We start from the raw sequence: 15560 nt of genomic DNA, 5'->3' as shown, positions 1-15560 counted from the left end.
AACTTAGAAGATAGAAGACTTGCGCCCTTTTTTACACCCTTTTGGAACAATTTGTAACTTGGTAAGGATTAAAGATAAGCTCATTTTGAATAAACCAATCTCTCCGAGCTATTTCAAACAACATGCTTAACTCAGCATCAGGAAAAAGTGGATTTAGGCCCTTTTTGCGAAACGCCCACGGATTTCAGAAGTAAACTAAATTCAAGTTATAGCCGCAGAAAACTCTGTAATGTTGAAAATTTTCTTGTGAACAGTAAAAAACCTTGCAGCTTATACCAAAGAACAGGTTGATTTTTTAAGCTATTTTTTCGCAGAGAAAATTAATGACAAAAAGGCATGTAAGTCAAAAGACAGCCTTCATGCTACTAACCTTTCAAAATCAATATATTCATGGTTTTGCCCTGCAATCTCTTTGGGTTTCATATGTTAACTCCAGTTTTCTACCATTTGGAGAATAAAAGAAACGTTTTGGGAGGGTAAGGGTCATGGATTCTCCTTCCTTTTTCCCCTTGTGTGGAGAAACTGGTAAGGATCTACTTCACTTTATGGCCTTTTGTCCCGAATTGTAGGATTTAAGGAAATGATATTTTTGGTAATGAGGGGTCAAATGAGTTACTCGTTTCAGTAGTGGGATCAAAAATTATGGGGGAACAAAAAGAGACTCAGTTACAATAAATTGCGAATGACTAACAGGGATGGATCCTTAGGAGAGGAGAGGGGGTGCTTACTGGTAACAGTGTTCCCACTGTCCTTGTGGATTCAAAGCCGTAAATACCTATCTTTCTAAAACTAACTTTTATTTCAGGTTTATCTCACTACTTCCCCGAATTCCACTCTCACTAAAAAATAAATTGTGTAGTAAGTGCATCGTAACGAATCATCGATATGACTAGCTATTGTCGTGACTTTCAATCAGTGTCTGATATTACTGTGTTATGGAATGCATTTTTTTTTTTTTTTAGATATTTTATAGCTGTTTCTTATAAGTTTGACACGTAGTAGACGAGATCTAAGACTAAACTCTATGATAGGAAAGGCCTGGAGCCTTGAAGCTGAACAATCACCTACTTTATTTTATCGAGTGCTGTATTTTATTTATAGTACAGTATTTGAATCATTTGTAGTTAGTTATGCATATATTATATTTAAAAAAAAAGTGAAACTCTTTTATTAAAGTACTTCTTGCCCAAGAAAATTAAGTTAGGGACACAGAAAACAACATAAATTCAGAAAGTGGAAATTACCTTGTAAAAAGTTTAAAACTTTGTAGCTTGTGCCAAAGAACATTGCAAATTTCATAAGGCGATCTTCAAGTTGGATTCCCCTTGTAGACTGACAACTGTAATATCAAATTTAATTACATTTCAAAGAGAAGCTTTACCATTTGGGGGGGGGGGGGGGGGCACTTACAGCCTCTAGATTTTGGAAAAACAGTTTTTTTATTTTTATTGAAAAAAATACCCTTTTTCATCGAAAAAACAACAAAATTGCCCCCTAGATTGAAAAAACATATTTCATGCCCTACCCTCAGAGTCTTCTTGAATTTGTGCCACTTTAAATACGTTCTGAGACCATACCGGCTATGCATGACGTATGAAAACAAAGAAAGGAAATAATAAATGAAAAGAGAAAAATCAAATAGGTGAAAAACGAGGATTTTATCAGCCAGTAGCAAAACATGAAAAACAAGCAAATATTTCGACAAGGACCTCCGCCAAGTCGTCCTCAGTGTTAAAAAAAATAAGAAAGAGGAAAAAGAAAAAAAGAAACAAAGAAGAAACAACAACAAAATTCTAACCTTTTTAAGTGAACTGTATGAGAGGAAAAAAGACACTTTTTATAAGTCTCTTATTATAAGAAAAAAGGTACTTTTTTCCTCTTTCTGAAAAAGGTGATTTTTCTAAGTATATAAACAAACTACATAGTAATATAGCACAAATACAGAAGAGAGAATAACGAGGACTTTTTTTTCCTACACAGTGAATGAAAAAAAACTATTTGAATATTTCGGCCCTATATCTAAGGACCATCATCAGCCAAGAAAATAATAAAAAATAACACAAAAAACACTTACAATAAAAGCTCTTTGTTAAAAACCGTTTTTTAAAATAGCCTTGGAACCATTGCTTCTTAACGAAAAGTTCAGTCAAGTCATATAGCAGTTACTTAAATTTTTCTACGGACTCTAGGTATAAATGATCTTAAAAAAATTTCGCATCGAAGAACAAATCACTTAAAAAAAACGCAATTCAGAAAATGTCAAAACTCCTTATTTTGAGAAAGTAAGCCTTTATAAAGAACATAAGCTAGAAAGTTTCTCCGTTTATAAAACTTGATTTTGGAATATGATTATATAGCCTAGTTTGACAAATTGTGTATGAAGTGTTATTGCCTAAAAATACAAAAATCAAATCATTCAGCTTTCTACGCTATCTTAGTGTGAGTTTGATACTAGAATATGGCTTTCTCTCAAAGAAAAGTAGAGAGGTGCATGTCTGTTCGACCATAGATACCTCGGAAATGTCGAAATTATATTTTGTCTGGCATCGAAGGAGATAGTAAAGGAATACATTACCCCATTAATGCACGCAAGACATTTTTGTCCTGCGTACTTTTTATTATTTTTGTCGTAGCTTCCAATATGTTTTATAAAATTCACTTTTTTTTGTTTTTGAAGAACCGCATATAGGAAAATTTCAGTTTATTTTGAGTTGCTTCTATTTCTGATTTCTCTTCTGTAATTTGAAGACCTTTAACATCAGTTTAAGAAGAAACCTTTAACATCAGTTTAAGAAGAAGCTTGTCAAGTCTTTTCAAATCACTAAGTCGTTTGTGCCTTCATTTCTTTTTTTAATTCTTGTTTTGACTAAGATAAATGAAAAAAAAAGTTTTTTAACGGAAAGTAAGGAGCGACATTAAAACTTGAAACGAACAGAAATTACTTCGTATGTGAAAGGGGCTGCTTCCTCATCAACGACCCGCTCTTTACGCTAAAGTTTGACTCTTTCTCTTAACTCTACTTTTTAAAACAGTAAAAAACTTAAAATAAAATAAATCACCCCTGGAGAAAAAAAAAAAAAAAATAAACACGCATCCGTGATCTGCCTTCTGGCAAAAAATACAAAATTCCACATTTTTGTAGATAGGAGCTTAAAACTTCTACAATAGGGTTCATTGATACGCTGAATCTGATAGTGTGGTTTTTGTTAAGATTCTTTGACTTTTAGGGGTTGTTTCCCCCTATTTTTTAAAATAAGGCAAATATTCTCAGGCTCGTAACTTTTGCTGTGTAGGACTAAATTTGATGAAACTTATATACTTCTATGAATTCTAAGAAACTAAAATTCTATAAATTTTGGGGGTTATTTTCCCCTATTTTCTAAAATAAGGCAAATTTTCTCAGGCTCGTAACTTTTGATGGGTAATACTAAACATGATTAAACTTATAGATTTAAAATCAGAATTAAAATTCGATTCTTTTGATGTAGCTATTGGTATCAAAATTCCATTTTTTAGAGTTTTGGTTACTGTAGAGCCGGGTCGCTCCTTACTACAGTTCGTTACCACGAACTGTTTGATAATGCATTGCATTGTGTCAGTTCAGTATATCGAAAATTGAAATAAAGGTGACAATGCACTATAGAACAGAGACTTGACTGGAACTATTAGCCTATTGGATCGAAAAAGATAATGTCAGCAGGCTAAAATTCTAATAATGGTTGAAACTTGTATTAACTAATATGAAAATTGTGTCCTTAATGATTTTCGACTCGATTTTTTATTCTCCGGGTTTAATCCACTATGTTCAGCTTCAGCCAATTTAAGAGAACTTTGTATTTTCCCTGGGTGGTTGTAGCAATGTTTATACTGTTCACTTCTTATACTTCTTATACTGTTTTTACTGTTTATAATGTTTATACTGTTCACTTCTTATACTTCTTATACTCTTTATACTGTTTCTAATGTTTATACTGTTCACTTCTTATGCTGTTTGTACTGTTTATAATGTTTATACTGTTCACTTCTTATACTTCTTATACTCTTTATACTGTTTCTAATGTTTATACTGTTCACTTCTTATGCTTCTTATACTGTTTGTACTGTTTATAATGTTTATACTGTTCACTTCTTATACTTCTTATACTGTTTGTACTGTTTATAATGTTTATACTGTTCACTTCTTATACTTTTTATACTGTTTTTAATGTTTATACTGTTCACTTCTTATACTTCTTATACTGTTTGTACTGTTTATAATGTTTATACTGCTCACTTCTTATGCTTCTTATACTGTTTGTACTGTTTATAATGTTTATACTGTTCACTTCTTATACTTCTTATACTGTTTGTACTGTTTATAATGTTTATACGGTTCACTTCTTATGGTTCTTATACTGTTTGTACTGTTTATAATGTTTATACTGTTCACTTCTTATGCTGTTTGTACTGTTTATAATGTTTATACTATTCACTTCTTATACTTCTTATACTGTTTGTACTGTTTACAATGTTTATACTGTCACTTCTTATACTTCTTATGCTCTTTGTACTGTTTCTAATGTTTATACTGTTCACTTCTTACACTTCTTATACTGTTTGTACTGTTTATAATGTTTATATTGTTCACTTCTACTTTCAGTTGCACCAACTGTCAACGTACCAGACCAGTTAATTGGAGCAATAGTTGGAACAGAAGTGACGCTAGAATGCAGAACTGAGGCTTGGCCAAGACCAATCATCTATTGGATTCGGGGAAGTCAAGATTCCTACCTCTTGCCTGGGAAACCTTATAAAGCTGAAGTATCAGAAAATGGATTTAACACAAAGTCTCTTCTGAGGTTTACTGCGATAACACAAAAAGATTTTGGGACATATAAGTGTATGTCAAAAAATGCTTTAGGAGAGGCAGAAGGAACCATACGTCTCTATGGTAAGTTTTCCATCGAATTGCTTAACTATTAGTTATAAATTAAATAAAAAAAACTATTTTTTTTTTACTGAAAGTAAGGAGTGACATTAAAACTTAAAACGAACAGAAATTAGTCCGTATATGTAAGAGGCTTTTCCTCCTCAACGCCCCACTCTTCAAGCTAAAGTTTGAGTCTTTCTCTTAACTCTACCTTTTTAAAACAGTAAAAACTCTAGCTTAAAGAGCGGGGTGTTGAGGAGGAAAAGCCCCTTCTGCGATGGTGTGATTCTAGTTAAGATTCTATGAATTTTAGGGGGTGTTTCCCCTTGTTTTCTAAAATAAGGCAAATTTTCTCAGGCTTGTAACTTTTGATGGGTAAGATTAAGCTTGATGAAACTTATATATTTAAAATCAGCATTAAAATACAATTCTTTTGATGTAACTATTGGTGTCAAAGTTCCGTTTTTTATGGTTTCGGTTACTATTGAGTCGGGTCGTTCCTTACTAGAGTTCTTTACCACGAACTGTTTGATATTTACTGTGAATAGATCCTTGATGTTCGATTTTTGGTTCACGACCATTGTTATAGAAAACTAGATATTAATAATAAGTACATCCTGCTTTATTCCGAGCTTGTTGTTTGTTTATTTGTGGAAAATCCGCCATACCAATATTGAATGACTATTGATAAAAGAAAAAAAAAAAACAGTGGAGACAACTTAAAACAAAGACGAACAGTTCACGGTAAAGACTTGTAAGGATCAAATGACGACAATGACAAAAAATAAATGAAATTTGATATCAAGAGGTAGATATAAATTACGGGCACTTTACGCTGATTCCAAACAAACAAAATTTACAAAGTTTAATATCACATATCAAAACCTAAGGGTCTGAGAAAATTTTCCTGATTTTCAGCAACAGCCAGTATAAGTTCCACTCTGTAGCTTCAGAAGATACATATATATATATATATATATATATATATATATATATATATATATATATATATATATATATATATATATATGTATATATATATATATATATATATATATATATATATATATATATATATATATATATATATATGTGTATATATATATATATATATATATATATATATATATATATATATATATATATATATATATATATATATATATATATATATATATATATATATATATATATATATATATATATATATATATATAAGCATATATAATATATTAATCGGTCTCTTTGTGATCATAAACGTATGAATGTTTGTTATTTTAATATTTGCTAATTTTACCTTTTGTTTTAGAGATGACAGTTCCCGTGGTTTCAAAGGCATCCAGTTCAAAAAGAACAAAATCTGATGGTAAGTCAAATTCCTATTATCTATTATCCCAAAGTATTTGTAATTATCGCTAAAGAGAGTAATGTATATTATTGATATGGCAAACAAATTGAATTTAGTCCATTTTTTTCTTTATGGTTGATTTCATCAAACAGTTTGTGGTAACGAACTGTAGTAAGGAGCGACCCGGCTCAATAGTAACCAAAACTCTTAAAAATTGAATTTTGATATCATTAGCTACATCAAAAGAATCGCATTTTAATGCTGATTTTAAATATATAAGTTTCATCAAGTTTAGTCTTACCCATCAAAAGTTACGAGCCTGGGAAAATTTGCCTTATTTCAGAAAATAGGGGGAAACACCCCCTAAAAGTCGCAGAATCTTACCGAAAATGACACCATCAGATTCAGCGTATCAGAGAACCCTACTGTAGAAGTTTTAAGCTCCTATCTACAAAAATGTGGAATTTTGTATTTTTTGCCAGAAGACAAATCACGGGTGCGTGTTTATTTGTTTGTTTGTTTTTTTTTCCAGGGGTCATCGTATCGACCAAGTGGTCCTAGAATGTCGCAAGATGGCTCATTCTAACGGAAATGAAAAGTTCTAGTTCCCTTTTTAAGTGACCAAAAAAATTGAAGGGCATCTAGGCCCCCTCCTACGCTCATTTTTTCCCAAAGTCAATGAATCAAAATTTTGAGATAGTCATTTTGTTCAGCATAGTCGAAAATCATAACGACTATGTCTTTGGGTATGACTTACTCCCCCACAATCCCTGGGGGAGGGGCTTGCAAGTTACAAACTTTGACCAGTGTTTACATATAGTAATGATTATTGGGAAGTGTACAGACATTTTCAGGGGGATTTTATTTTGTTTGGGGGTGGGGCTGAGGGGACGGGGCTATGTTGGAGGATCTTTTTTTGGAGGAATCTGTCATGGGGGAAGAAAAATTCAATGAAAAGGGCGCAGGATTTTCTAGCATTACTATAAGAAAACAATGAAAAATAAACATGAAAATGTTTTTTCAAATGAAAGGAAGGAGTAGCATTGAAACTTTAAACGAACAGAGATTATTACGCATATGAGGCGTTCTAAAAATACTTTAGCATAAAGAGCGAGGTATTTAGGAGGAGATAAATACCTCGCTCTTTATGCTAAAGTATTTTTAGTAATTTCAACTATGTATTTTACGGCCTTTCTGATTCAGGGGTCATTCTTAAAGAATAGGGACAAAACATACGATTTAGTGTAAAGAGCGAGGTATTAGCGAGGGTACAAACCCCCTCGTATACATAATAAAAATATAAGATTATGAAAGTTTGTTACGTAAGTTACTTTTTAAGTTACGTAAATTTTTTACTAATAAAAACAATCGTTAAAAATTAAAAGTTCTAGTTACATTTTTAAGTAACCGAAAAATTGGAGGGCAACTAGACCTCCTTCTCCACTCCTTATTTCTCAAAATTCATTTTAATAATTTATGTTTGGAGAGCCAAAATCAAACATGTATTAATTCAAAAACGTTCAGAAATTAAATAAAAAACTAGTTTTTTTGAATGAAAGTAAGGAGCTACATTAAAACATAAACCGAACAGAAATTACTCCGTATATGAAATGGGTTGTTCCCTCCGCAGTCCCTCGCTCTTTACGCTAAAGTTTGACTCTTTGCCACAATTCTACTTTTTAAAACAATTAAAAGCTTTAGCGTTTAGAGCGAGGGACTGCGGAGAGAACAACCCATTTCATATACGGAGTAATTTCTGTTCGTTTTAAGTTTTAATGTCGCTCCTTACTTTCAGTTAAAAAAACTAGTTTTTTTTATTTAATAACATTATAAATCCATAGGGATATTACCTAAGGTAAATAAAAAGAGAAGTTTTTCTTATGGTAAATAAAGAGGGAATCTAAGAAAAGGGTTAAAAAATACACAGTGATGGCAAAAATAAGGGTCTTTATAAAAAGCAAAATTAGGTTAAATTTCTTCTGCTATTAGTAAGTCTTGTGACACTATTCCACAAATCCTTCAGAACTGTTTCCTTAATAGTCCCTAAATGATCACATGTTTAAATAGACACATCTTGCCTGTGTTTACATTATTAGTAGGAAGAGAAGGATGAAATATGAGGTAGAGTAGGCTCAAGTGCTTCATTTTGGCCCTTTAAATTATGCAGAAATAAATTTATTGCATGATACTGATTTTAAAAATGCATAATATGACCAATATTCTAATAAAATGTAGCATGAGGCAAATTCTTAAATTGGCTATTATTACAGTTTGGAAACAAATCCTGGATTAGGTTTCTTGCTGTTAAATTAAAATGGGTACCTTTAAAACTTAACGTCGTTCTATGTGTAGTTACTGGGTGTATAGCTGCTTATTAGGCAATCGAGGAGGGAAAGGTTCTCTTTTGATTAGTTTCAGGTCTTAAAAAGGCCATTAGAACTCACAATTCCTGCCCAAATCAGCCATTCGCTTGTGTTTTTGTTTTACAGCCAGAATTTCCATATGCAAAACCTAGTATATGAGAAATGAACAATTCTGTACTAATTCACCGATATTTCGTTTTGTATATATATATATATATATATATATATATATATATATATATATATATATATATATATATATATATATATATATATATATATATATATATATATGTATATATATATATATAAAAATATAAACATATATATATATATATATATATATATATATATATATATATATGTATATGTATATATACATAAATCAATATATATATATATATATATATATATATATATATATATATATATATATTCCCTGAAAGTAATATACACTCAAATATCAAAAATTCAGCGTTTTTCTCACAGTTACTTCGTTATGCAAGGATTTGTAGTAATTATGTTGATTTTAAAAATAGATGTAAAATCTTAAGCCAAAAATTGATATCAAGAGGTGTTTCTGCAAATAAATTAACTTGGCAATTTAAAAAATTTAGTTTTCATTATAACGAACTTTTAAATAAATATCAAAAGAATTATCTAGAAATACTTAAAGAAATTTTCAACTAATTTTGGAGGTTCGAGAAATGTTGTCGCAACGCCATTTATTTTGAATTGTGTTTCTAATTGAGCGGATTTTTGTAAAAAATTAGCCACATGGTAAAGATGAATTCTATAATTGTTTAGTTCATTCAGGTTTTTTGCAATGTGTTAATATTTGTGATTTTGTAAAATTTATTATATTTAGTTTACCTATTGTTGCTAAAAAGAGGGATATATTAACAGGATAAGCCTGTTTTGGTGTTACTTGGTTGTTTTACATTTGCTGTTTTTTTTTCTTTCATAGACATGTATTTTGGGGGTGATACCTGACACGGGGATGCCATGAATATTCTGTGGTAGCCACAACCCTTGGCTGGGGTAGAGAATTTAAAGTGGCGAAACCCTATATAGGCCAGTGTATTCTCCTGATGAGCCCTTGTGTTGGGTTGTTGCCTCTGAATTATTTGTCTTTATTATTTTTTTTCCTATTTTTTGGTAAATGACGACTTATACTTAATGACAACATGACTGCCTGTCCATGGATTATTCCTTATGGTTGATTGTGTATGGCTATGCTGTTTGACCTATGTGATTGTATGGACGAGTAGGGTTAAGGCCACATTCAAGTGCTGGTCTATATTAATCACTAATTTAGGAAAACAGTCTTCCTTTTCTCCTTCTGTCTCTCTTCTTTTTTTTTTGTGTGTGTGTGTGTTTGTGCTGTTGCATTGGCGATTTCTCTTTTCATGATATATATATATATATATATATATATATATATATATATATATATATATATATATATATATATATATATATATATATAAATATAAATAAGTTGTCTGTCTGTGTGTCTGTCTGTGGATCAGGTGACGTCATGTTTCTGTGTTGACTGACGTCATGAAATTAGTTGTCGTCATTTTTGCTTTGACGGTGACGTCATTCAAGATATTTAAGACATATGTTCACGTAGAAATCTATTAATGTTTAAGTTTACAATGACTGATGAACTTACCATGGCAAAAGCCGATGAAGATGCTCAAAGAGTCTATGCCAAAAAACTTGCTGCTGATAGAGAAAGTCAGAAAAGAAAGCGTGCCGAGGAATCAAAAGAACAGCAAGGAAACAGGCTTGAGGCTGATAGAGAAAGAAAGAACAGAAAGCGTGCCGAGGAATCAAAAGAACAGCAAGGAAACAGGCTTGAGGCTGATAGAGAAAGAAAGAACAGAAAGCGTGCCGAGGAATCAAAAGAACAGCAAGGAAACAGGCTTGAGGCTGATAGAGAAAAAAAGAACAGAAAGCGTGCCGAGGAACTACCAGAGCAACGCGGAAGCAGACTTGCTGCTAAAAGAGAAAGTGAAAAAAGAAGGCGTGCCGAGGAATTACAAGAACAGCAAGAAATCAGGCTTGCTGCTGATAGAGAAAGTAAGAAAAGAAAGCGTGCCGAGGAATCACAAGAACAGCAAGAAATCAGGCTTGCTGCTGCTAGAGAAAGTAAGAAAAGAAAGCGTGCCGAGGAATCAGAGCAACCTGAAAGTTATCGCCTGGCATTCAGGTACAACCCAGTCGATGATTATAGCTTGAGTAGATGTGTTCAAATCGGGACAATGTCTAAAATTTGTCCCTATTGCAAGGCCTTGAAATTCAATGGTGAAACAATGGGAATGTGTTGCGCCTCAGGAAAAGTTAAACTTCCTCTATTGGCTGCACCACCAGAGCCATTGAAGACGAATGAATGCTTGCCTGAAAAATTCTAATTTATGGGCACACGTAAAAATATTAAAATTAACTACAAATATGCGTGTCCGATTGCAAAACGATGACTCTGGTCAAACATTTTCAGATCAATTGCTGACAATTGGAAACGGAAAGCTCCCAGTAGACTCAATTTCAGGACGTATACAACTACCTGCTGATTTCTGTAATTTAGTGACGTCCAAAAATGAATTGATTGAAAAAGTATTTCCGAATATTCTAAAAAATTATAAAAATAATAAATGGCTAAGTGAAAGAGCGATTCTCACACCCAAAAATATAGACGTCCACGAAATCAACAATATTGTTTTGACCAAGATTCGAGACCAGGCAGTCCTTTACAAGTCAGTCGACACAGTTTTGGAACCAAATGAAGCGGTTAATTATCCACCTGAATTTTTAAATTCCATAGATCTTTCAGGGTTTCCACCACACGTGCTACAACTAAAAATAGGCGTACCAATAATACTTTTAAGAAATATAAACCCACCAAAGCTTTGCAATGGCACTCGACTTGCCGTAAAAAAAAACAATGGAAAACCTAATAGAGGCCACAATCTTGACAGGGCCTTTTGAGGGTGAGGCTGTTCTTATTCCTCGCATTCCCATGATTCCAACGGATCTGCCTTTTCAATTTAAAAGATTGCAATTCCCAATTCGTAGCATTTGCCATCACCATTAACAAAGCTCAAGGTCAATCATTAGAAAAAAGTGGTATAGATCTTAATACTGATTGTTTTTCCCATGGACAATTGTACGTTGCATGTTCGAGGGTAGGTAAACCTGACAATGTATTTATATGCAGCGACAATTGGACAGCGAAGAATTTTGTATATTCGCAAGTTTTACGCAGTTAATTTGTATTGTATCTATCTATCTATCTATCTATATAAAAACGAGTTGTGTGGATGCATGTTTGTTTGTTTGTAAAAAGAGCGTTTGCATATGACGTCATGGGAAAGCCAAGAATGTTGTTTATTCGCAATTTTTACGTAGTTTGAAACACATATATAAATCTATCTATATTCACAGGTGGGACACAGGGACACAACTACAATGGCGCATAACTAATATGGCGCGTAACGACTTACGTGCGCGGGGGGGCTTTGGGGGGGGCGCGAAGCGCCCCACCAACTAGGTGTTGGGGTGGCGCGAAGCGCCACCCCAACAGCTAGTATATATATATACATAGCCGGCTCTAATGCATGATGTTAAATGTCCCAATGAGTTTCATGTTTATTAATAAACTGTTAATTGATTGTGAAATGAATGCTGCAGTGACTGCGAAGGGTTTAGAAAAATTGCCAACAGGTGATGGCCTTTTTAAGTAATTAATTAAAGTGATAATTAAATGGTAACTTCTGCATCCAGAAGTTACCATTTCTGGGCTCTGAATAGAATTGATTTTTTGAAGCTGGAGTTCCTTGTCCTAGTCCTATTTGTGAACATGTTTTTTATGGTGACAAATGTGGTCCACAAGTCTCATTTGGGTAAAACCCAATCATCATTCTTAGGACCAGTCTGCTCACACACTCTCAATAGGCATACACAGGCATGGCGGATATTGGAAACACAGTTGGTAACACCAAGTTTGAACCAGAAGGATCATAAAATTGTGAATATGCTCCACAAAGAGTCGCTTTTATTGGCTGTCAATGACGCTTGACTTAAAACACAAAATTTCACTTTTTGTTTCGATAACATCATACGGATTACTTTGTGGAAAAAGTGTCAGGTTAGTTGAAAGTGATGTCATGTGATAAGCTTCATCAAATCAAAGACTGTTCACGATCCTATTGGTTCAAATTAAGGACTTCAGTAGAGTTTCTAATACCCGCTATGTATTCGCATTGACAGTGTGGAAGCGCAGGGGTCTAAAATGGCCCTGTTTGAGCGATTTATTTTAAAAATGATCGTGATGCTTGTGGACCACGTTTGCCATCCTAAGAAAAAAAAATCATTTTGAATCCCCCCCCCCATTTTTGAACCAGTCACAATACATTTGGGTATTATATGACCATACGTTAAAGCTTAAGAGGTTTTTCAAATGAAAGACCGTTTTATGATCCTATTGGTTCAAATTAGGGACTTCAGAACAATTTCTAATACCCGCCATGTATTTGCATTGACAGTGTGGAAGCGCAATGGTCCTAAATGGGCCTGTTTGAGCGATTTATTTTGAAAATGATCGTGATGCCTGTGGACCAAGTTTGCCATTTTGGCAAACGTGGTCCATACATTTTGGCAAAAGATAAAAATCCATTTTGAATCCAACCCTTTTTGAGCCAGTAGACGGTCATAAGATATTTGGGTATTATATGACCATAGCCGTACGTCAAACCTTAAAGGTTTTTAGCATGATCTGAGAATTATGCTTAGATTAACTTTTATTTTTATTAACAAAAAATTGTATTTTTTCAAAAATCCGATGCATCCAGTAGGATTTTTATATCTCTGTGGGGTATGAAAAGAACTTAAATTGTACATTTTGCAAAGACAAAAGCTGGTTTATTAAACGAAAATGAACTGGAAATTTTCCACATCAAGCATCCTTAATTATTGTCATGCTAAGAAATTTTCATGCAACAATTATAATTAATTTTTTAGCAGGAGAAATTCAAAAAACTACCACAAGCTTCAAAATCCACGAGCCGCAGATATATCTGAACAGTCGCAAGATAAAAACTGAACAGCCACAAGACAAAAATTTAGTCTTCTCAGAAAAAAGCAACGCACAAAAAAATGAAGATGATATGAAATGGACAGAAACACAACGTGAGTAAGCTTAGACAATTCTATTTTAATCAAGGTCAATTTTAGGCTATCTAAATTTGTAGTGAAAATATTCAAACTAGGAACTTGAAACTATACACCAATTATCATGGAGCCATAACAATACAACTTGGGCTACAGGAGTTCAAACGGAAAAATGTAAGAAATGAAAATGTAACGATTTGGTAAAAAAAATCATTTACATAAATGGCAGATCATAATTTTGTTCAATTACCTTATTGATTTAGTTTTTTAAGGTATTCAAACTTTTTTTGTAAAATTTTAATTGTATCATTTTTGTATATTATATCTATTTTTTGAATATTTTTACATGCTTTAATAAAGGAATTCAACAGTGGAGCTTTGTTTAGAAAAAGTTGCGCTTGGAAATGTGTAATAAATATTTTTATTTTCTCATGGCTAGGATTTCTGTACATCAGAACGGTCAAAAGAAACTAGCGAATATTAAAAGAAAGAAGCAGGAATATGGGCCAAGAATACGAGAACTAATTGTAGAGGCCGAATGCCCAAGCTAGTTGAATGACACTAAGCCCGAGAAAACACTGCCCAACTGCAATGGCCGAAGTCCAAAGTACCCGCCGGAGTGATGAGGGCCTGTAAACATTAATTTTTTTTTAAAAAACTGTGTTTATCATTCAAATTGTGTATATGCATAAGAAAATGATTAACCACCGTATGAAAGGTCATAGTATCCAAATTAGCATAGGCCTGCTATAGTTTATTGGTGTTTTTTATATTACAGTTCTGCAAAATTCTGTAAAACTCGTTATACTTTATCTTGAGAGAGCTTAATGGTTATGGATTGCTCTGGTGATATTGCTTATGATCAAAGAATTTTAATTATTAATATCTTTACTCAACACCTAGCAAAGACTTTTTCCGAACTACCGTAATAGTTTATTATTCTATCAGAAGGAGGGAAGCACTCCTAAGGCCGTTAAAAAGTGTCTACTGGAAAAAGTCATTTGTGATCGATGTCTGGCTCATAGTTCCTGAAACAATATTTTTTAGCCCTCTGTATGGTCTTAACCGATAAAATTTGATAGAACAAAAATGTTATCTGTTTGGTGCTAATATGTATATTTCTTTATTTTTTAGCAACCTCCTCGATGGCAAATATCTGTCTGCAATTCGACAAACAAAATTGTGTTTTCCTCGTGCTCTTTCTAATGTATAAGTTCCTGTGACATATCAGACAAAGTGTTGGAAAAATTAATAACTAAATTGACTATTTTGTGCCAATTCAAACTGAACGGACAGTAGCCACTAGGATTTTTCTTCTATTTATTTCTGTTGGCAGCTTATACGTTTCTAGTCTTTTTCTATATGTTTTGTTTTGCTTTTACACTAAAGAAATGATGCCTTTGTTTAAGGCTTACCGACAAAAAGTTCAAATAAAAATTTGATTTTACTCGCTTAATTATGCAACTTATTTAGGTACTGAATCAAACAAGTCGTGGTAACGAACTGTAGTAAGGAACGGCCCGGCTCAATAGTAACCGAAACTCTAAAAAGCGGAATTTTTATACGAATAGTTACATCAAAAGAATCGAATTTTTACGCTGATATGAAATATATAAGTTTCATCAAGTTTAATTTTAATTATCAAAAGTTACGAGCCAAAGAAATTTTGTCTTATTTTAGAAAACAGGGGGAAACACCTCCTCAAAGAATCTGAACGAAAATCACACCATCAGATTCAGCGTACAGAGAACTCTACTTAAGAAGT

The 15560-nt window shown here is 32.8% G+C and overlaps 1 protein-coding gene across 4 annotated transcripts in view; it reads left to right on the top strand.

The window, feature by feature from the left end:
* Positions 1–15242, top strand: part of LOC136031451 (lachesin-like) — an 86736-nt gene extending 71494 nt beyond the window's left edge. For 3 of the 4 annotated variants that reach the window (XM_065711052.1, XM_065711050.1, XM_065711053.1), the window contains exons 6-9: positions 4640–4930; positions 6219–6275; positions 13646–13813; positions 14930–15242. In XM_065711052.1, coding sequence (XP_065567124.1) covers positions 4640–4930; positions 6219–6275; positions 13646–13813; positions 14930–15018 — 605 coding nt within the window. In that variant the 3' untranslated portion in view covers positions 15019–15242. The remainder of the gene's footprint in view (positions 1–4639; positions 4931–6218; positions 6276–13645; positions 13814–14929) is intronic. The other variant, XM_065711051.1, reaches the window with a different exon arrangement.
* Positions 15243–15560: the final 318 nt, after the last annotated feature.

Source organism: Artemia franciscana, chromosome 9 (genome assembly GCF_032884065.1).
Source record: "Artemia franciscana chromosome 9, ASM3288406v1, whole genome shotgun sequence".
In the NCBI taxonomy this organism is placed as follows: domain Eukaryota; kingdom Metazoa; phylum Arthropoda; class Branchiopoda; order Anostraca; family Artemiidae; genus Artemia; species Artemia franciscana.
This window is presented reverse-complemented; position numbering and strand designations above follow the sequence as displayed.